The sequence below is a fragment of the Primulina tabacum genome, chromosome 15 (genome assembly GCF_025594145.1).
Source record: "Primulina tabacum isolate GXHZ01 chromosome 15, ASM2559414v2, whole genome shotgun sequence".
Classification (NCBI taxonomy): Eukaryota; Viridiplantae; Streptophyta; class Magnoliopsida; order Lamiales; family Gesneriaceae; genus Primulina; species Primulina tabacum.
This window is the reverse complement of record NC_134564.1, coordinates 32891258-32913249: the sequence shown is the minus strand read 5'-3', so window position 1 is coordinate 32913249 and position 21992 is coordinate 32891258. Positions and strand designations below refer to the sequence as shown.

Here is a 21992-nt window from a genome sequence, read left to right as displayed (position 1 = left end):
AACATATATGATTCACGAAATAATTAGTAGAATTAATATATCAGATTTTTAAAAAGAATTATGGGAGATCAGAATATGCTCCAAATTAGTATCAATTTGCATGTACGAGAAAGATGCTGCGCTGTGTACTCGAACAGTGCTGGGATAATAAATACCCACCTTTGTCATATGCAGCAGGCTTATTCCTAATTTCCAAGGAGAGAGAAAAAAAAAGAGTGACAAATCAAAGCAGGGAAATCAACACACGCAGATATATTTGAGAAAGAGAAGCAAAATAAAGGTGCCCATAAAATCATCAAGCAATGGTGAGAGCGCCTTGCTGTGAGAAAACAGGACTCAAGAAAGGGCCTTGGAGCCCCGAGGAAGATCAGGTTTTGGTCTCTTTTATTCAGAGAAACGGGCATGCCAATTGGCGGGCACTCCCCAAACAAGCAGGTTCACTCAAGTTTATAACTCCTTTCTAATCAAGAAATCAACTCTTTTTTGAATAATGAAATCATATTTCTGAAAAGGGTTTCTTTCCTTTTCATGATATTCCTGCGACTAAGATTGTTTTTGTTGTTCGTGTTATAATTGATGTTTTACGCAGGTCTTTTGAGATGTGGCAAGAGTTGCAGACTTAGGTGGATCAACTATTTGAGGCCAGACATTAAGAGAGGAAATTTCAGCAAAGAAGAAGAAGAAACCATCATTAACTTGCATGAAATGCTCGGTAACAGGTATGTACTAATTAGACACTGCAATTAATTCAGATATTCAACCGTCACGCTCTAGATTAAACATTAATTTTGAAACAGAAGAATTATTCTAACATCATTACGTTCCGCACAAAATTTAATCTACTCTGTATATGTCACCACCAAGATTTAGTAGTATCCATTGAAAGTGATGACAACAAAACAAAAAACATAGGATATGTTTGGTTTGTTTTCTGTGTTTCTTGTAGGTTTGTTTTGATGAAACGACTTTCTTGAAAATGTAGCGATGGAGAAGGCAATTATTCTTTTGTTTTTAAAGAAAGCCTAAACTATATCATGGCTATATCAAATCCTATAATTAATCTTAGGCTACGTTTGGGATTCGCTTTTTAATCAAGTTTTATATTAATTTGAGTTAAAAAAAATAGTTATTTTATCTTAGTTTTTTTTTTTTTTTTTAAATTTCATTATATTTGGAATTCAATTCACGAGTCAAACAATGCTTTTATACATGTTTAGGAATTTTAAATTATCTAATACTGGAAATCAAAGTAAAACAGTCACTATTTTTTTATTTTTAAAAAAAGATTCAATTTTTTTTTTTCGTTTTAAATGTTTAAAACTAGTTTCAGTAATGGAAAAACGAGTGGGGCCTTTCTAATATTTCAAAATTTTATGCATCGGGTCAAATTCCTTGTATTTTTGTTTTTCAAATTCTTTACAATTTTTTAGCCATCGGTGCTCATAACATCACTAGTCGCAATCATATATATATATACACAATGCATAATGACATACACAATGAGGGACATTTGAAAAAAAAAAAAAACATTAATTCAACACGACGCATGCACGCTCGACAACTATTATTATTATACTATAAAATTTAATTCTAACACGTCACGCATATAAAAAAAATTACTCACTACAAACAAAATTCACAATATTTCACGTTTTCAATCAATCGATTACATATCGAAATATATTAATAGTACTCATTTATTTAATGTCAATTGTAATCATATATTGAAATTAAAAAAATCATTTATATAAACATATATGCATTAATTATAAGATAATTAACCATTATATAAGTGAGTCAAAACATTAATGAATGAACTAATATGATATAAAACTTATTATGAATTAAGTATAGATTGATAAAATAATATTAATATAGATAATGAATATATATTTGGGACGGAATCTGAGAGTAATTTTCAAGGGAAATAAACAACTAATAGATCCCATCTCTTTAAAAGTGCCGTGCTTGGAATTTAGCTAGCGAACCTCTTACCCAACAAGATCTCCGAGATTCCCTTTAATGGCAGTGAATAAATAAATCTTATAAGTGTTGATCTGGTTATGTGTTTTTGTTGGATTCACGACCAGCTTTGTCAACTCTTCAAATGTCCCAATCTTTTCATTAATGTTCAAAAATTTGAAACAAACATATGAATAAAAGAAGAAGAAACATTTTCCAATCACTACTGCGAAGGTGATCTCATGCGAAAATTTGTGTACCAGATGGTCTGCAATTGCTGCTAGGCTGCCGGGACGCACGGATAACGAAATTAAAAATGTTTGGCATACCCAATTGAAGAAACGGCTCAAGAATCAAGAGTCCTCCCGGGACTCCAAGAGACGCCCGGTTGACACCAAAGTCGCAGAAGATACTAATTCCGACCCTGTTAAAGAAAATGTCGGTACCAGCCCGCAACAATGTTCTAGCGAGATGTCATCCGTGACGGATTCTTCGACGGGGAAGAAGAAGATGGTCTTTATCAAAGACGAAGAAATCGATTATTCGTCGGAATATTTCCCTCGTATCGACGAAAGTTTTTGGTCCGAAGAATTATCAATCCACCAAGTTGAGTGCCCGAGTCCATTAAATCCTATCCAAAATGTGGAGATTGGTTCGAGATCTGATGATAGCTTGAAATTTTGGTACAATCTGTTGAGTAGGGATGGAGACATTCAAGATTTACCGGAATTCTGAAGTGTTATTTTGGGTTTTCATTTTAGATAACGGGAGATTTAATTAGTTTGACCTTTCCAAGTTCTTTTGATGATCGGGGTTGGAAATTAGATTAGACTTTTATTTCACCTTGTAATGATTCCTAATAATAAATAAATAATTGTTGCGGGGCTACTTAAAACAATTGGGTTTGTAAATACGTCAGATTTTCTACATTAGTCAAATTTAAAAATTATCGAGATGGCTCGCTATTTTTGAAAATTTATTGCTTTAGACTAACTTCAGCGATGATGATGAAACCAAGGAAACTTAGGTAAAGCACTGCCATTGCTTTTGATACTTATTATTTATACAATATATATATTTTGAGAGTCAAAATAAGTGATCTTCTCGAATTTAGATTATGATATAAAAATTATATACTGGGTACATAAAATTAGATGGAATTGGTTCATAGAATGATGCTTTGTTGAGCTGAACAAAAGACATAATCAAAACAGTAAATTTGGGTTTGATTCGTCGGATCGACCAACCTGTCATTCAAAGATAGCGGGTTAGGTTATGATTTTAGCATTTAATGGTTGGTCAAAACATGTTCGATAATATGTTCGAGCTCGACTCGTTTAGGTGGCTCGTAAGCTCGAACTTCGCTCATTGTTGAGTTGACAAATAAAAATATTAGTACTGATGTCAATGGAAGGAATTGAACACAAAACATAGTTGAAAAAAGATGAATTTACACCACATATATAGTCACAATTACATTTTTTTTTATCTTACTTGCATATCATTATACTAAAATGTTCTTTAAAACATAATAAATTAACATAAATAAACCAACTTATTTTTTTCCCCAAAAAATTTATATCACTAAATCATATAAACGTTGAGTAACTTTACAAATTATTATCCTAAAATATTATATTAAATTGAATACAATGAATTTATATTGATTAAAAAATAAAATTTATTTGGAACACAACGAATGCAGTATTAAATAAGTGAAGTTATTGCAATGTTATTTATATGATGATATCAGTGCACGACGAATATTTGTTATCTGGATGTTAAATGTATTATTATGGGATGTTCAATAATATAATGAGATATGTTTTTTTAGTTGTTATTTTTGTCGTTTTGATTATTTATGAATAAATTTATATTTTTATGTCTGATTTAAAATTAGTTCATAGATATTTAATTTTTAACAAGCTCAAACTCGAGCTCAATTCTATGCTTTACGAGCTAGAAAACAAGCCGAGCTCAAGCCAAGCTTGTTAAACACGATAAACGAGCTTTTAATGAATCAAGCTCGAGATCGGCTTGATTAACATGATAAACGAGCTTTTAACGAATCGAGCTCGAGCTTTTCTCGAGCTTAGTAATTTCAATTCAAACCGAGCTCGAGTTTGATAATAGAAGCTCGAATCGAGCTCTAACCTCAAATAATCTTAAACGAGCCAAGCTCAAGCCTGCTACTGTTTGGTTTGATTTGAGTTGTTTACATACTTAAGTCTCCATTATTGGTAGGAAAATACTAAAAAGATATAAAAAAAATTAAAAATATATATTTAGTTATTATAATTATTCATATTTAATCATAAATAGATACATAAGTTGATATTTTCTATCAATAATTTTAATCTATCATTTCATAGGCCAAATATAGGCTCAACTTTTTTAGTCATGTGAATAGTCAATTTCATCAATTTTTGTATTAAGAACAAGATAAGATTAAGAAGGGATATTAAACTTGTTTTTTAAAAAAAAAAAAAAAATTGGATAGTTGACTTGCCTAGCTCACAAGTCACAACCCAATACTTGTTGGGTGGGTCGAGGTTTTTTCCAACAGAACAAACTGACGGGTCAGACTGGTTTTGACAGCTCTAGACATAATCTTGCATTGTGTGGGGAAATTTTCCAAGTCCTAGAAATCAAACATTGTTTGAAGTCTTTTTATAAAGCGATTAAAAAAAAAAAGTTCCAAGTTGGAGGGTTATTCTAGTCAAATATGCTATGGATCTGTAGGAAAAAATAAAATCAATTCTCATCCACCAAGTTTGAATGAAAGAAAGTTCAAAACTTCAAATAATACTCTTTCGAAGAAAAAATGTAATAAAGATTAATTTAATCGATAACTTCCACGATAAATACAATATCTAAACAAAGCACTAGAACCACAAATGCAGGGCCATCGACATTTTATATTAATGTGGAATGTAATACATTTTCTAATTTTGCAGAAATATAACTTTATGATTATGTGGAATTAATTTAAACAAGACTGACATGGAGGAATATATCGATATATAACACAAGGATGAATAGCATAATATGATAAAATATCGAATGTTTAATATGATTTTAACAAGAGTGATTAAAATTGTCCGTTGGATTATAATGACAATATTATCTCTATCATAATAAACTTTTTTATTTTTTGATCTCTATCAAACTTTCCTGCACATGTAGATATACGTGGATGTTTGGGTTCAGGTATCGGGTACTTGATCGAGTAGTTTTTTTTCAAAATGTCGGATCCCGATCGATTTCTACATGTTGGTGTTGGGTACTAAAATTCGTATTCGACATATATTGAACATTGTTTATTTAGGTTTTAGTATCTTATATAATTAATAATTAAAGAAATATTACTTTAAAATATAAGTAAATTAAAAAAAACATATCCACAAATATTAGTCGAAAATTTTGAATTTCAGAGGAGACGCGACTATTTTTTTCAGAAATGTTTTCAATTTTTATAGAGAAAGATAAAAAACAAGAAAAAAAATATCGGGTACCCGAAAATTTCAGATTGAATTAGAACAGTCAAAATGACTCCTCAACCCGTAAAACCCGAACCTAACAATAACTCGACCCGATGTCTATCCCCACATACAAATTTCAAAACTAAACATTTTTTTTAAAAAAAATAAAACTTTTTTCCCATACACAAGCTTATGCAATATAAATTATATTATGTTCACATATATATCTGTATACTGATTAATTTATATTAACAAAAGAAAAAGAATAAACGCTCTTATTAATATTTAAAATTTACTCATTTATCATTTTTATCATGTAATTCATTTATATATAAAAAAAACTCACCAATTCTCACATTGTAATTTTTAAATATTTATCATTATTAAATTTTTTTCCAAAATATCAAGCATATACTATTATCATAATTAATTATCATGTATGATGATTTTCATAAAATTCAAGCAATTTACCCTAATTTAGTGGGCTCTTACGAATTTACCCTAATTTAGTCTTTGAATCAGAACCTCATCAAATGAGTGTTCATTTTACTCAAACTGCAAATCGAATGAAATGCATCGGGTCCAAATTTAACCTTATTTTCTTTCTTCCTTTTTTAAGGGGGAAAAAACCTAAATTAGTGTAATGACCTAAAAACCCAACCCTAATTTCTAAATCTCATCGGGCCAGGTTAAAAAATCTGATGTATGCGATCTAGAGGCCCAAACTGAGTCTCCCCAAATTTTTTTAAAAAAGGGATTGATAATATTAAACATGGTTTAGTGCGAATGATGTCGTGTAAAGTCACGAATCTTAATCTGTGAGACGAGTCAACACTACCGATATTCACAATAAAAAATAATACTCTTAGCATAAAAAATTATATATTTTGCATGGATGGGCCAAATAAGAGATCTATCTCACAAAATAAGACCCGTGAGATCGTCTCACACAATTTTTTGCTAAGTCCATATTGAATCTAAAACATTACTTGATTATATATTTTTACTTAATCTAATTTTTGAATCAAATTTTAAAAAGATTGAAGTTACAAATTATTATTTATATTCATATTAATTAATTTATTACCCCTATATCACATATTTTTTTTAATCATTTCATCTCCAATTCTAAAATAATCATGAAGCACTCTTTAACACAATAATATAATAAAATGAATATGCAAAAGGTGGTAATGATCAATTTGGATAATAATGCAGGTCCCATTTAACAAGATAATATATTATAATATGTATATGCAAAAGGTGGTAAAGATCAATTTGGTCACGAAAAACTAAAATGTACAATGGATGTGTCCATTTTCAAGAACCTTATTCATCCTACGAGGGAATACGACACAATTTAACTTCAAACGAGAGCCTCCGTCACAATATATATGGATATAGTTTAGTTTTTTTTGTCTCTTGGTAATTTTTTTTAAAATTGAGATTATATTACTCATAGCTCCTTTTAATAATAATAATAATAATAATAACAACAATAATAAGTATATTTGATATTAACTAAAAGAAACATCATGACATGAAAGTTATTTACAATAGCAAAATTTGAAGAAAAAAAACCCTTGTGTATGTTTGTTCGATAAAGATAACTGAGGCGAGAATGTATTTATCCTTATTTTCATCCCCTAATTTCATCTATGTTCTCATACCCCTCTCGATACCTGCTATTTTGGGTTCGGGGAATCCACCCATCCTAATTTTCGTCCACTAATTCCATCTCTACTTTTATTCTCGTCTTGATGCCCGATATTTCGGGTTCAAGTAATCCCCGAACTCGAACCCTACCCGCAGAGATCAAATCCACATCTCCGTCATCATCTTTGTTTAGAAGATATTAATGGGGTGGGACAGGTTCGAGGAAACTCTGAATCCAAACTTATTATTATAATATTATTATAAATGATAATATTATTTAATAATAATATTATTATTATTTTAAAAAACTGCGAGTTCGAAGATGAAGATAGTATTCTCATATATGTTTAGAAGTATTTATAAGATTTTAAAAAATCCTCACACCCAAATTTGAAGAAAAAAAAATCCCTATTTCCATTTCGGGTTTTCTCAGCTACCCAAACGATTGGGAAAAATTGTGATATCTGTACAGAGTAAAAGTATTTTTTTTAATTGCTCTTTTAATACAAGATACTCAAATTTAATAATATAATAATAAGTATACAAATTCAAATTTGATTGATATTTCAATTCAATATAAGAAATATAACACAAGTCAATAAATTTCAACAGTCAACTTTAAATGTTTCAACTAAATTATACGTTTCCCCTTATTAATAGGCGTGGCATCCATCTTCCTCCCATGCATAGATAATCAAACAATGAAAAACCAAAAGGGTGTGAAAGTGGTAGGGTTCTGGGTTAGCCCATACGTGCACAGAGTGAGGTGGGCACTGAAACTAAAGGGAGTCGAATATGAATACATAGAAGAAGATATATTCAACAAGAGTCCTTTGCTTTTTGAGCTCAACCCTGTGCATGCCAGGGTCCCAGTTCTTGTTCACCATGGAAAACCTTTGCCAGAGTCGTGCATTATACTGGAATACATCGACGAGGCTTGGAAAAATAACCCCTTGCTGCCTCAACATCCTCTCGAAAGAGCCCAAGCACGATTTTGGGTTAAATTTGCCGAAGAGAAGGTAATTCTTGTAATTTAACATTTTACATGAATCAGGACTAAAGTTCACAGAGTACTCGATCTTTTTCCAAGTTTATTAACTTTTCGTGTAGAGTAGAAATTTTTTAAACTCGAAGCTGAACTTCTAACCGATGTTATAAGTTTTAGAATAACTCAGTAGTCGATTATTTTGGTTTCGGTTCTAGAATCGAAACCAAAGATAGCTTTGATTTCTGCAATATTCAATGATGGCGTCATGAGTTTTACATCATTTGTGAATTGTGATGGATATGGCCATATGGGCTAGCTACGCCTCAAATTGAAAAATACTTGTTTTCTTCAGGTTTTTGGAGCTTTGTGGGGAGTCCTTTGTTCAGAAGGAGAGATACAAGAGGAAAGATTGAAATTGGCGATGGATGCACTGCAAACGATGGAAGAAATTCTTAAAGGGAAGATGTTCTTCGGGGGCGAAACAATTGGATACTTAGATCTAACGCTGGGATTCATTTCGTACATGTTACCTGTTTGGGAGGAAATCGTGTGTTTGAAGATTCTTGATCCCTCGAAATATCCCGCCTTAATTGCTTGGATTCATAATTTTCTTGATCATGAGGCAATCAAGGGTGAATATATGCCATCTAAAGAGCAGATGAAGACTTATTTTGCATGGCGTCGAAAGGCATTTATGCCTCCAAATTAACAGAGTTTTGTTGATGGTGTGGCGCAAATAAACTTGTAGACTTTTCCAATAATTTATGTCTGCAATAAATTGACAAATAAAGATTATTATCAATTAAGCTCAATATGATAACGAAAGATCAGAGGATATTGTATTGTTCGTGAGATTCTTGAAACTCAATTACGATTTGATTGCCACTACGCAATTCAAGTTACTCGCAGATACAAATTTCAGGCCATTTCAAGAAAGTAAAAACCTTTTTTCTTTTTAAAATTATTACTATTACGTACGCATAGAACATGAACCACAGTGCCGCATTAAACAAGCAAACTCGATACAGCCATAAGGTGATTATTTAATTTATTCTCTCAAACAAAGAGAAAGGAACCTTCACTCATGATTCCACTTTTTTGACAACATATATTTAAGCATCATATTCTCGAGACCTTGACCCTGGACTAAATAGTATTGCTTCTTCTCTTTTATACTTCAAATCTCTGGCATCATCCCTCGACATTCTGTATGCATTTGTCAAAACATCGATAGGCATGGCCCGGATGGCGGAGAGACGCCCGGCAAGTTGGTTGCTGATTGCATTATCGTTAGTCTTGAGTGTGATCCATTCGAAGCCTTCGTTGCTTGCTTTCTTTATTACGACAAAGTTTTGTGGCACGACAAGAAGCTGCCCTTGGTTTACAGTCTCATCAAACACGCGTCTTCCGTTTCCGACCACTTGAATCCTTGCACTTCCTCGGGTGACATACATTGCACTGTGGGAGTTCGCGCTCCAGTGTGGGGTCATTATAGCGTTCTGCGGATAAAAAAAGTTATTACCTTATAGTACGTTGTGTATCATAACTTCTTAAATCTAGCAGACAATCTCAATTTTCCTAACGACACAACAATGATAAAAGGCACAAATTAATAGTAATCTAGAATTTGGAATGACTTGCCAATTTCTTACCTTATAGAGGACACCTTTCTGAGCACTAAGGCGGAGGTAGCTGAGAATAGGAAGAGAATGGCTGTTGACCGTGCTCAGACGTCCGCCACGTGGGTTGTACACATCGGCTCTGGCAGGATGATCTATGTTCTCCCTAATCTTTACGGAGCAAAATGTTTCCTCAAGTCCATTGTATCGTCCACTCCCATGCTCTCCTCCTCCTCCTCGCTCTTCTTCAAACTCGGGTAAAACCAAACGGAGCTTCTCTGCACGGACTATGACGCCCCGATTGTCTTCCCTGGATTGCAACTTGCTTATTGTTTGTGTGTCGACATCAAAAGCTTCTGCCAGAAGGTCCTGATCAAACCCAGCGAAGATGTTCCCCTTTTCCTGCTCTTCCTCACGACCTCTCCCGCCTTGGGATCCATGTTCTCTTGACTTCCTGCTGATCTGTCTGTATTCACCTTGGCTTTGGGATGCTTGCGGGTTTCCAGCTAGGAAGAATTTCTACACAACAAAGAGTAGATTTTTGTCTGAAACGCCGAAAACTAAGGCAAAGAATAAGTTTCTTGAAATTATTGATTATTTATATCTTACCCTGAATTGCAAATCAAGTTGGTTGTTATCATTACCAACGTCAACAAGTGCCACAAGGGTGATCGGGGTGTCCCTGTCATTATAAATCCAGTAGGTGAGGGCCTGAGGCATAGCCAGGACATCTCCTTTTCGGAACCTCCGAAGCTTCTGGTGGCGATCCCGGTGGTATTTGGATTCACTACCCTCTGAAGAGAAGCTAGAGCCTGATTCGAATGTCTCAGCACACCCTGGAAACACGACTCCATGGATCCCACTTCCTGTAAAGTTTTCCCACGTGCATTAACACATTAAAAAGATGATCTCGAACACATTAAATTATTCATAATAACGCATGCGACGACGGGTATATAAAAACCTGCCTTCAGTAGCGTAGAAAAGTTGAGGGGAATTAGTGTAGTGAGGAAGAAACAATCCCTTGGGCTGGATCACATACCGAACAAACTCAATACCAGCACACTCAAATTCCTCACTATTTGAATCCCAAATCTCGTAACTTCCGGCCTCACAATCGTACTTGCGGTTGGGTTCACGAGCATTCAGCCGTTCAATCCGGCATTGGGTCTTGGCCCGGAGGCGATGCTGCTGCTGCTCCTGCAAATTCTGCCAGAAATGCCGCTGTGGAAGTTCAAGTTGAGCTATGCAGCCGTGGAACAAGAACATTAACACAAGGCTAAGAGGGAACATAAGTGAATTAGCCATGGCTGAAAGTACAGAATGAGAATATTTTCGGTGGGTGAAGTGGCGAACTGAAAGTGTTGAAATTTATAGGAGTGGAGGATTTCATTTGGATTTGACACGTAAAGTGATGGGGAAACAGATGGCTTTTGGGTCTCTGCATGTGCGTTTGTTTCTTCTGCATGGATTCAAGATGGTTTCTTGAATTTACACATAAGGATGATGGTTTTTGGTATGTGGCAGCAAGAAGCTGAGACCCCGATTGAATTGCTATTCTTTCTTCTTTCTTTTTTTAAGCAACTTGAATTTCACCCCACTTCACACCTACGTTCTCTTTACATAAAATTTTTGTATTCACTATAATATTTTGGTTTAAAGTGCCACCAACTTTCATTTTCGAGATCTGCAAAATCGATCAGATTATAAAAAAAAGGCCTATTTGACCTTCACAATTTATATGTCTTCGGACGCTAAATTGAATTGGTCAGCCGAAAATTATACGTGTGGACGCTAAATTGAATTGCTAATACGTAAGAGCTAATAAGTAGTTCAATATATGGCTAAATTACCTTATTTACCAATTCTTCCGCAACCAACATTTTATGTTATATTAATAGTTTGTTGATACCTATCTAATTTAACATGTTTAAAAAATCATCACACCAACAAATTAAAATTTTAATATATAGTAATTAATTGCTAATATAACTAGGAATATTACACCAAATGATACACTATATTTTTTTTCTTATGAACGTAACACGATCGACTTTGTTTATTTTCGTCATTGATTACATTTAATTAGTGCATTTTTTTGTTGTAAAAGTTTTTGTTCATAACTAATGCATATATCACACACACACACACACACATGTATATAACACTTTTTATTTAATTTAAATAAATAAATAAATAATTTTCAAATATGATCTATTTTTAATTAATAGCGGATACATTTAGCGCGTGATGCATTTATAAGGTAGTTAAAACGATCAAATCAGCGCGCCAAATTCGGGCACAACATTGTTCAGCTGCCAACATTTTCCTAAACTCATGTCACCTCTTCTCTCTCCACCTCGTCCCCTTTCTTCTCCCATGATTCAAAACTGTCCTAACTAATCAACCCATTTCACATTTCAGGCAGAACATCATGAATTCCCTCAAATTCCTGTTTTCTTCTATGATCACCGGTTGATCTTTAGTGGGTTACTCGTAATTTCCCCGGATCTTTCCGCATTCTTCCAGATCGGGAGGAAACACGATAATCTGGAATATTTGTCGAGCATTTGCATGTTTTCGTTTCTGGGAAATTAATGATTGACCAGAGAAGATTGCATTGGGAACATCTATGGAGACTGTACGGATGCCTGTGACGTTAAGTAGGTTCATCTGTTGGATACCCAAGGTTTGTTTCAGATGGAATGGCAGATCCTGCTAGTTATGGCAACCCTGATCGTGATACCGAGCAGGTAACCATGGTTGGTTTTTTTCTTCTTTATTTCCATAATCAAAATAAACCAGAGTATGTCGAGGAGGGAATCTGAGAGTGTTCCACATTCGGATAAAGTGATGCTTTGATTTAAACATAATCATGGATAATAAGAATGCATGAGTACTGATTTAAGTTGTGTATTCTTGTTGATTCGCTAAAGATTTCTAAGATGCCATTGAGAAGAAATATCGGTTCGGGATCATTTATGTGAATACGAATGGACTAATCCGGCGAGTTGTTTAACACTCCTATCATAATATCATTTGTACGTGTTACTTGGTTATGATTTTTTTCATTATCAACATCCCTTAGTCTCAAAAGAAGGTTGTTGCGTGCGATATGGGCTGCACCAGAGCCGTACTTGTGTAGAACGAGGCCTGAAACGAAAAGTGAAAAATGGGCCCTTGTTACAGTAATAAATATAAAATTAAATTTGCAAATAACAAATATACTAATAGATACATAATTATATCAAAACCAATATATTACATTAATAACAACTCAATAAATATTTAAAATAACTACATAAATATTATTCGTCAAGTTTTTCAGAGGCGAAAATATTTATCAAATCTGTGTAATCCAATTGTCAGACCATAATTAGCCTATTTAGTCTATCTTGCGACATTGTTGATCGAAGATAATTCTTGTAGAAACTACACTTTTAGTCTCTACAATTGTAGAAACTATAAAATCAAAAAATTCTTTGAGTCGAAATAACAAACTACAAAATCAAAGGACAAAAAAATCCCAAAAACAATGAATTTCATCTTTCAATGGTCTACATATTCAAGCTCTATTTACTATTTATTTTATTTCCTTAGATTATCTACTTATTAATTACACAAGTCGCGCAAAATATTTATATAAACTCATAATTCAATTACAACTCATTAAAGAATTTAAATCATGCGATGCGTGCTTTAATTATATATTTAATTAACTTGATCTCTAAGCACATTACAATGCCCATATTGTAAGTAAATTTCATTTTCAGTGAGAATTTTTTGATAGATTAATCTACAGATATAAATATAAATATGTATTTTTAAAAGAATATTTGAAATGAAAATAAAGCATAATTCATGAATAAAATTACTTATTTTCAGGCTTAAGAGAAGTAGGGGACGGTAAACTTTATTTGTTTAATGGAAAAAAATTAGGTGGAGATTTGGAGTGGACTAGTGAACAAATAACATACATATCTATTACTACTATAAATATATGAGTTGAATTGTGAATTTACATCTATGTCCTTATCTTCACTAATACATGTCTCTTTAGTTGTCTCTTTGGTTGTTTTGTTTTCATTTATTAATTAATGAATCTATTACCACTATAAATATAGAAGTTGAATATTCATTAATACATGTCTCTTTGGTTGTTTTGTTTTCATTAATTAATTAAGAATCTAAACTAAATTGAAGAAAAACAAAATTTTTCATCCATTTTTTGTGATGAAATTTGCAATCCATTTTAAAAAAATACTTATATTTATAATGAATTTCAAAATATTAAAAATAATAAATATCTGTTTTTTTTCATAGCTATTAAATGACTTCTAAAATAAATTGAAGAAAAATGAAATTTAGCTCCCATTTTTTAGATGAAAAATTTAGCTACAATTTTTTAGAGTGTCATTTAAATTTATCTTCCATTTTTTGGAACGTTTTTCATAGCTATTAACGACTTCTAAAATAAATTGAAGAAAAATAAAATTTAGCTAACATTTTTTAGAATGAAAAATTTAGCTACCATTTTTTATAGTGTCATTTAAATTTATCTTCCATTTTTTGGAGCGACATTTGCACTCCATTTTTAAAAATATATATCTTTAATAAAATTTTAAATTATGGTAATAATCTAATTTTTAAAAAAAACTTATATCTTTAATGAAATTCAAAATGATAACAATAATAAATATATATTTTTTGTTTGTTTTTTCCTAGCTATTACTATTATTATAATTACGACTCTAAATATATGACTTTAAATTGTGAATTTACATATGTGTTCTTATGTTCATGAAATTATATTCATATGTCACTGTATTTGTTTTTTCATCTATTAATTAATAAAATCTAAATTAAATTGAAGAAAAATAAAATTTAACCTCCATTTTTTGTTATGAAATTTTCACTCATTCTTTTTTTAAAATTATATCTTTAATGAAATTCACAATGATAACAATAAAATAATTGTTTTTTGTTTGTTTTTTCTTAGCCATTAATGACTTCTAAAATAAATTGAAGAAAAATAAATTTTAACTATCATTTTTTTGAATGAAAAATTTAGTTACCATTCTTAGAATGAAATTTAAATTTACCTTCCATTTTTTGGAATGAAATTTGCACTCAATTTTTTTTTAAATATATCTTTAATAAAATTTAAAATAATAGTAATAATATATACATTTTTTGGTTTGTTCTCACATCTATTAGTGAATTCTAAAATAAATTGAGAAAATATATATTTCAGTCACCACGTGTTAGAATGAAATTTACACTCTATGTTTTTTCTTTTAAAAAAACAATATATGTAATGAAATATAAAATAAATAGAAGAATAATAAAATTTACGTTCTATTTTTTTTAAAAAAAATGAATTATATTCTTATTTTTAAAATATTTATTTTTGTTTTATTTATCTCTGTTTTTTTTTTTTTTTTTTGTGAACTCTATCTTTATTTTTAGGATGTCCATTTGTTTGATTTATATTTTTTCATTAATTAATAAATTTTAAAATAAATAGAATAAAAATGAAGTTTATGTTTTTGTTCAAAAATTTATAGTTATCCAATTTTTGAGTAAATCATCTGTAAGATGGTATCAAGTTGATATATCTCTAAGACGAGTCGACATTTTTTATCAACTAATGTTAATGCATTTTAAAATAAATCGAAGAAAGATGAATTTTACACTATTCTTCAAAATTTTACAGTTCTCCAATTTTTGAGTATGTTTTATGTGAGACGGTTTCATTGATATGTATCTTAATACGGGTCGACCCAATCATTCCCAGAGTGAAAAACAATATTTTTTTCATGATTCAGGTCGGATTGGATACATGTTTTACAAAATTGACACACGAAACTGCTTCATATGAGTTTATGTGACAATTTTATTTTTAACTTGAGTAAATTAACATCCATTAATAACGTAAATTGTTTGAATTTACATGTATGTCTTTATTTTCGTTAAATAGTATTAATAAATACATGTTTTTTTTTTCAGTCATTGATGAATTTTAAAATCAATTAAAGAAAACTGAAATTTTATTTTGGAATAAGATTTACAGTATTTTTTTAAAAATAATTATATTTTTAATGGAATTTAAAATAAACGACACAATGTCAGCAATACGCACAAGAACTTCCTAATACTTCATCCATCTTAGTACTACTCTCACTCGTGCATGCTTAACCCAACAAAACTAAATAACAATGAAAGATTAATATTTTTGTTCAAACATTTCTTGATCTTCGGGTCAAATGTTATATTTGTTACACAAGACAAAACTTTTATTTCTTATAATTTTGATGTACCGTGCAAAGCCATATACAAAGCTAATTGCGAACATAATGAGAATTACACTGACTTGAGTGTCAATGGACCAAACCGTAAAACTTTATGCATGACAGACCCAAATAATTATTTGGTGTCATGAGAGAACACTTCAAAAGAATTGAAATGAGCTTAAATTGATTTTATCTGTAATAATTACTTTTATATACATCAAAGTGATAGAAAATGATCAGGAATAAGAATGAATTCAAATCTTTTTTATGTGAAACAAATTATTCTTACATCTATAATTACTTAAAATGATTTATAAGATTTTACTTATGTTTTTAAATATTTTTTTTGCTCGAAAAATAAATTTTTTTAAAAAATTTTACGATTATCTTCATGTTTTATGTCCTATCAAATTTCTTTCGATAAATACTTGTAGAACTTGTAGCTAATTTTTCAATGACGCGATGTATGTATAGATCTTTATAATTTCAAAATATATCATGAGAAATTTAGAAATTACGGTTGTTGTATGTTCCACACGTGCAACGCACGTACATGTCTTCTAGTGTATATATATATATATATATATAAAATTTGGGCACCTTATTGGACCGGCCTTGCGACAACCGCATCATAATAGGTCCGGCTCTGGCTGCACAAACGTGACTACACACAGTAGCTCAACTAGCAGCTATTTTCCTCATTTATACAATCATAAAAGCACAATTCATTTAAAGTCTATCGTATAGTCTTGTACACAGTTACACATTTCACACAATCCGATGTGGAATAAAGCATTAGATTTTTCTGACTCTCGTGTTGCGCTCTCTGTTGTGCTGTATTTGAAATCAACATTTTATCTTTGACACCTGAATTTTGATTTTGTTATGTCTGTGAAGGCACTCATTGCTTTGAAGAAAGGAACACAGTTAATCAAGTACAGCAGAAAGGGGAAGCCTAAGTTTCGCACGTTTAGACTTTCTCCGGTGAGTATACATGGTCATCCTCCAAAACCTTGATGTAACTTTTCCTCATTTATACAATCATAAAAGCACAATTCATTTGGTTGTTTGAAGATTGGAATAAGATTCCATACTATGGATTGGTTGTAATTGTAGGACGAAACAACATTAATCTGGTATTCACATAGAGAAGAAAGACATTTGAAGTTATCTTCCGTTTTACGGATCATACCTGGACAGAGAACCGTAAGCAAAAAAATGTTCATGCAGTTTATGTATTGTGACTGTAATAAACATTGGATATTTATGGAGATATAAACTGATCTGACTGTTTCAAAACTATGTTCTGCAGCCTGTTTTCAAAAGATATTTGCGCCCAGAGAAGGAGTACTTGTCATTCTCACTCATATACAATAACGGTGATAGATCGCTCGATCTTGTAAGTGGTCGCAATTTTTCTAGTTAAATGAAACCTCATTAGGGGGAATGATGTGATGTATTCTAGGCCTTCCAGTGTTCTCAAACAGGTAAAAACTAGTGTTCTGCTTGCTTACTGTATCATTTTACACTTTGTAGATCTGCAAGGACAAAGTTGAATCTGAGCTCTGGCTCGGTGGCTTGAAGGCCTTAATATCAGCTGGCCAAGCACGCAGTAAACGTACTAGAAGTGACATTTCTGATGTAAAAATTTTTATTTCGTCCCTCGTCTTCATATATTGTTGTTTCTTTGTTACACCAACATTTTCCCATATTATATTACTTATTTTTTAATGTTTATGCATGTGCAGTTAACTGGTTTTGGTGATATCATTCAAGATAATCGTGCCTTTGGAGCGTCGCTTGAATACACTTCAAGTATACCCCGTGGTAAATCCTTTGCAGATTTTAACAATAACTTGAACAACTCAAGCTCACATGCGGGGTCTGAGTGTGCAAACATGCAAATAAGAACAAGTGGTACAGATGGTTTTCGTATTAGCGTCTCGAGTACTCCTAGTTGTTCCAGTCAAGGTTCTGGACCAGATGATATAGAATCGCTTGGTGATGTTTATGTATGGGGAGAGATTTGGTCTGATGGAGGTGCCACGGATGGAACTGGGAATTCATTTCCAATAAAAAATGATGTCTTAATTCCTAAACCATTGGAATCAAATGTAGTTCTTGACGTTCACCAAATTGCTTGTGGCGTTCGCCATGTTGCTCTTGTTACAAGACAAGGCGAGGTATTTACATGGGGTGAAGAATCTGGAGGAAGATTGGGTCATGGAATCGAAAAAGACTTTAGTCGCCCTAAACTTGTAGAATTTTTGGCTGTTACGAATGTTGACTTTGTAGCCTGTGGAGAGTTTCACACATGTGCGTTATCAACATCTGGTGATTTATATACTTGGGGAGATGGTACCCACAATGCTGGACTTCTTGGCCATGGGAATGACGTTAGCCATTGGATACCTAAACGAGTTTCTGGGCCTTTAGAAGGCCTCCAAGTTCTATCAGTTGCATGTGGGACATGGCATTCAGCACTCGCGACTTCAACTGGAAAACTCTTTACATTTGGTGATGGGACATTTGGTGCTCTTGGCCACGGTGGTCGTGAAAGCATTACATACCCAAGGGAGGTCCAATCGTTAAATGGACTGAAAACGTTGGCTGTTTCTTGTGGTGTATGGCATACCGCTGCTATTGTAGAAGTTACGAATCAGTCAGGTGCAAGTGTTGTTTCCTCGAGAAAGCTTTTCACTTGGGGTGACGGTGATAAAAATCGACTTGGTCATGGAAACAAGGAGACATATCTTGTTCCGACCTGTGTATCTGCTCTTATAGATTATAACATCCATCAGTTAGCATGTGGGCATAACACAACTGTTGCCCTTACAACATCCGGTCATGTCTTTACTATGGGAAGCAATTCGTTCGGACAGTTGGGAAATCCCCAGTCTGATGGAAAATCACCGTGTTTAATACAAGATAGGCTCGTGGGAGAGTTTGTGGAACAAATATCATGTGGTGCACATCATGTAGCAGTTCTCACGTCGAGAAGTGAAGTATTAACTTGGGGAAAAGGAGCTAACGGAAGATTAGGCCATGGCAATGTTGATGATAGGAATACTCCAACGTTGGTTGAAGCCATTAAAGACCGACACGTGAGGAATGTTGCTTGTGGATCAAATTATACCGCTAGTATTTGCATCCATAAATGGGTTTCTGGTGCGGACCAATCGTTTTGCACTGGGTGTAGGCAAGCATTTGGTTTTACTCGAAAACGACATAACTGTTACAACTGTGGATTGGTGCATTGCCATGCTTGTAGCTCAAAAAAAGCTTTGAAAGCAGCTCTTGCCCCAACTCCAGGAAAACCGCACCGAGTGTGTGATTCGTGCTACCTGAAACTTAAAAAGGCTGCAGAAGCTGGAATTGTCGGTACTTTTAGTCGTAGAGCCTCAGGGCCTCGACGTTCAGTGGATATGAGTAGTAGAGCAGATAGAGGAGAGGCAAGAACTTCGAGACTTCTTCTATCGCCGCCTACAGTTGAACCAATCAAGTATCTCGAGGTGAAGTCCGGGACACAATCTGATAATTATTCCATCATTCGAGCATCTCAAGTTCCGTCACTTTTGCAGCTAAAAGATGTTGCTTTCCCAAGTTCACTTAGTGCCCTTCAATATGCTTTAAAGCCTGTCATCACATCAGCACCACAGATTCAACAACTACAGGTTCATACTCCATCCCAGTCCAACTCAAGACCAGCTTCCCCATACTCAAGAAGACCAAGTCCTCCACGATCTGCGGCTCCAGTGTTTTCAAGGGGTGTCATTGACAGCCTAAAGAAAACCAATGATCTTCTAAATCAAGAAATATCTAAACTTCATGGCCAAGTATGGATTTCCTCTGCTAAACACATTCAAGTGGAAGTTTAATATGTTATTTTACTGTTTATTAACATACATGTTCTTTTGAAATCAGGTCAAGAGTTTAAAGCAAAAAAGTGAAGCCCAAGAAACAGAAATTCAGAAGTTAAAGACAGCTTCTGAAGATGCTACTTCCCTAGCTTCTAACAGATCTTCTAATATTTTTAAAGCAACACAAGCAGTCTTAACAATAACAACTCAAGTAATTCAAATTATGAATATCTTAATTTATCATATGGATCTTTTTTATCATCGTTATCATATGTATTTGAAATGACGGAATTATACGTGTTATAAATTTTGAACCATTTTCTTGTTTCCCTTGTGCAGTTAAACGACATAACAGAGCAGTTACCTCCCGAGATAATCGAAAGCGAATCTTTTAAAGTCATGCGTGCTCAAGTTAGATTTTTGTTGGACACGATTGGAAATGAGACATCTGAAGATAATCCAACTTCACCATCAGAAAGCTCAAACGAGGCACCAAATTATTCTGATAAGATGGCATTAGCCCATGAATCTAGTAACAAGGAAAATCATAGATCAGAAGATCGTGAAGGAGTTCAGGACCTGTCACAGAATCGTATTAGAACTCTACAAGAAACCGGCGAACCATCTGGTTCAAATGCTAGAGTAGGAAATGAACCGAGAATGGAGAGTGACTCAGGGACACCTCAAGCTGCTAGAACTGAAGGGAGGACGGAAGTTATTGAACAATTTGAACCAGGTGTTTATGTCAAGCTTGTTCAACTCTCAAATGGAACCAAAATATTCAGAGGGATTCAATTTAGGTACAACTTTAATGCTTCTTGTATTATATGATCCTCGAGCATCGAATCTTGTTCTTTAATTTTTCCTGTTATGTTCATTTTCTAGTTGCTAGTCTCAATTTTCATTCATGTCATATTTGTTCCGTGTGCTGAGTTCATCTAAATTTACACACAAAATAAGTTTCTGAAGAGAGAGCTTTTGAAGAACATTGATTTTTTTAACACATTGCCACAGTAAGCGTAAATTTGACGAGCAACAAGCAGAAGAATGGTGGAAAGAAAACAAAGATAGACTGCAGAAAAAGTACAGTCCTGCAAAGACAAGAAACACGCCAGCAGAAGAAACTGCGCCTCAGCCACCGGAGGAGGAAGCGAACCACGAAAATAATGAGGCACCACAACCTTAATAGGAAAGTGAGGCGATCAACAAGTTCAAGAGCCCAAGTTTTTTTTTTCCCCGAATTATAGTTAGCAACCACTTCAAATTTTTAGCTTATTGTTAGACTTGGAGAAAGAACTCTTTATGATTCAAATAGGAAAGGATACCCTGATTCAAATTTTTTTTTTTTTTTCATGTTAAATTTGGTGCAGAACTTCAGTTTCTTGGTAGAAATATTAATTAATTCAATTAGATTGATGTGTTGAGAGACACAAATAAGTGCCGATGATTTTACTTTGTTGCATTGAGAGCTATGTTGTTTTGACAATTGGAAAAAAAAGCATAAAAATTCATTACAAATTTGAGGTGCCATTGGTTTTCAGAACTTAGACAGACCTACACAGACGGTTCTCTCATTTTCCGAAAATCAAGAGAGCTTCCAAATTAAATTCAGAGAATTGGTACTGATGTTTATAGTCTCTGAGAACCTTATATCGGGTGCGACATGAAAGCACGATATGGAAGATGCCTAGAAAATAATAAGATTTGCAACAAAAATTAGCATTCGAAGACTATGAAGATCTTCCTGATCTAGCAACTTTTGCAAAAAAAGGATATCGGACAACATGATAACTGCTATTTCGAAACGTTTAATACGAGGAAAGATATGATTATGTTTACTTGATATTGTCATGCCCCGAAACCGAGGTGGGTCGATTGCGACGTCGTTCACAATCACATAATTTTTAAACAACAAGTTTCGAAGTAATCAAATATCCAAAACCGATGTATTTCATAAAAATAGATAGTCGTCTTTACAATACGATTCAAAACAAAATTCGGAAGCGAATTATACATTGCGTAGTGTAACGAATTTAGGTTTAATTAGGTTTAAAAATAACTTATTTGATGTTAGGAGAAGTTAGTGTTTCATAATCCATGCAAGTTGGCACAGAGGAAATATGCCGACATAT

General features: G+C 33.0%; 4 protein-coding genes across 4 annotated transcripts; 3 read left to right on the top strand and 1 right to left on the bottom strand.

Annotated features, from left to right (window-relative positions):
* The first annotated feature begins 141 nt into the window (after nt 1-141).
* On the top strand, nt 142-2907 carry LOC142526862 (transcription factor MYB30-like). The gene is made up of 3 exons (XM_075631495.1): nt 142-435; nt 590-719; nt 2226-2907. The coding sequence occupies exons 1-3, from the start codon at nt 303-305 to the stop codon at nt 2695-2697; spliced, it is 735 nt and encodes a 244-aa protein (XP_075487610.1). The 5' UTR covers nt 142-302; the 3' UTR covers nt 2698-2907.
* A 4810-nt stretch (nt 2908-7717) lies between these two features.
* Nucleotides 7718-8900, top strand: LOC142527480 (glutathione transferase GST 23-like). The gene is made up of 2 exons (XM_075632291.1): nt 7718-8119; nt 8441-8900. The coding sequence occupies exons 1-2, from the start codon at nt 7802-7804 to the stop codon at nt 8795-8797; spliced, it is 675 nt and encodes a 224-aa protein (XP_075488406.1). The 5' UTR covers nt 7718-7801; the 3' UTR covers nt 8798-8900.
* Nucleotides 8901-9071: 171 nt separating this feature from the next.
* On the bottom strand, nt 9072-11067 carry LOC142527479 (11S globulin seed storage protein Ana o 2.0101-like). Its single transcript, XM_075632290.1, has 4 exons — nt 10672-11067; nt 10317-10569; nt 9741-10226; nt 9072-9587 (listed from the first exon to the last, which is right to left on the bottom strand). The coding sequence occupies exons 1-4, from the start codon at nt 11013-11015 to the stop codon at nt 9201-9203; spliced, it is 1470 nt and encodes a 489-aa protein (XP_075488405.1). The 5' UTR covers nt 11016-11067; the 3' UTR covers nt 9072-9200.
* A 976-nt stretch (nt 11068-12043) lies between these two features.
* Nucleotides 12044-21293, top strand: LOC142527477 (PH, RCC1 and FYVE domains-containing protein 1-like). The gene is made up of 9 exons (XM_075632289.1): nt 12044-12460; nt 16898-16984; nt 17117-17206; nt 17313-17399; nt 17537-17641; nt 17749-19836; nt 19925-20071; nt 20200-20660; nt 20875-21293. Exons 1-9 carry the CDS (start codon nt 12413-12415, stop codon nt 21044-21046), a joined length of 3285 nt encoding a protein of 1094 aa, XP_075488404.1. The 5' UTR covers nt 12044-12412; the 3' UTR covers nt 21047-21293.
* Nucleotides 21294-21992: the final 699 nt, after the last annotated feature.

Bases quoted from the DNA above. Each gene is read 5' to 3' on its own strand.
- LOC142527480 (XM_075632291.1), top strand. From the start codon at position 7,802: ATGAAAAACCAAAAGGGTGTGAAAGTGGTAGGGTTCTGGGTTAGCCCA. The intron at 8,120-8,440 runs GTAATTCTTGTA...TGTTTTCTTCAG, and splicing joins TTAAATTTGCCGAAGAGAAG to GTTTTTGGAGCTTTGTGGGG.
- LOC142526862 (XM_075631495.1), top strand. From the start codon at position 303: ATGGTGAGAGCGCCTTGCTGTGAGAAAACAGGACTCAAGAAAGGGCCT. The intron at 436-589 runs GTTCACTCAAGT...TGTTTTACGCAG, and splicing joins GGCACTCCCCAAACAAGCAG to GTCTTTTGAGATGTGGCAAG. The intron at 720-2,225 runs GTATGTACTAAT...TTTGTGTACCAG, and splicing joins CATGAAATGCTCGGTAACAG to ATGGTCTGCAATTGCTGCTA.
- LOC142527479 (XM_075632290.1), bottom strand. From the start codon at position 11,015: ATGGCTAATTCACTTATGTTCCCTCTTAGCCTTGTGTTAATGTTCTTG. The intron at 10,227-10,316 runs GTAAGATATAAA...TTTGTTGTGTAG, and splicing joins AACTTGATTTGCAATTCAGG to AAATTCTTCCTAGCTGGAAA. The intron at 9,588-9,740 runs GTAAGAAATTGG...TTTTATCCGCAG, and splicing joins AGAAAGGTGTCCTCTATAAG to AACGCTATAATGACCCCACA.
- LOC142527477 (XM_075632289.1), top strand. From the start codon at position 12,413: ATGGCAGATCCTGCTAGTTATGGCAACCCTGATCGTGATACCGAGCAG. The intron at 19,837-19,924 runs GTATGGATTTCC...TTTTGAAATCAG, and splicing joins TATCTAAACTTCATGGCCAA to GTCAAGAGTTTAAAGCAAAA. The intron at 20,072-20,199 runs GTAATTCAAATT...TCCCTTGTGCAG, and splicing joins TCTTAACAATAACAACTCAA to TTAAACGACATAACAGAGCA.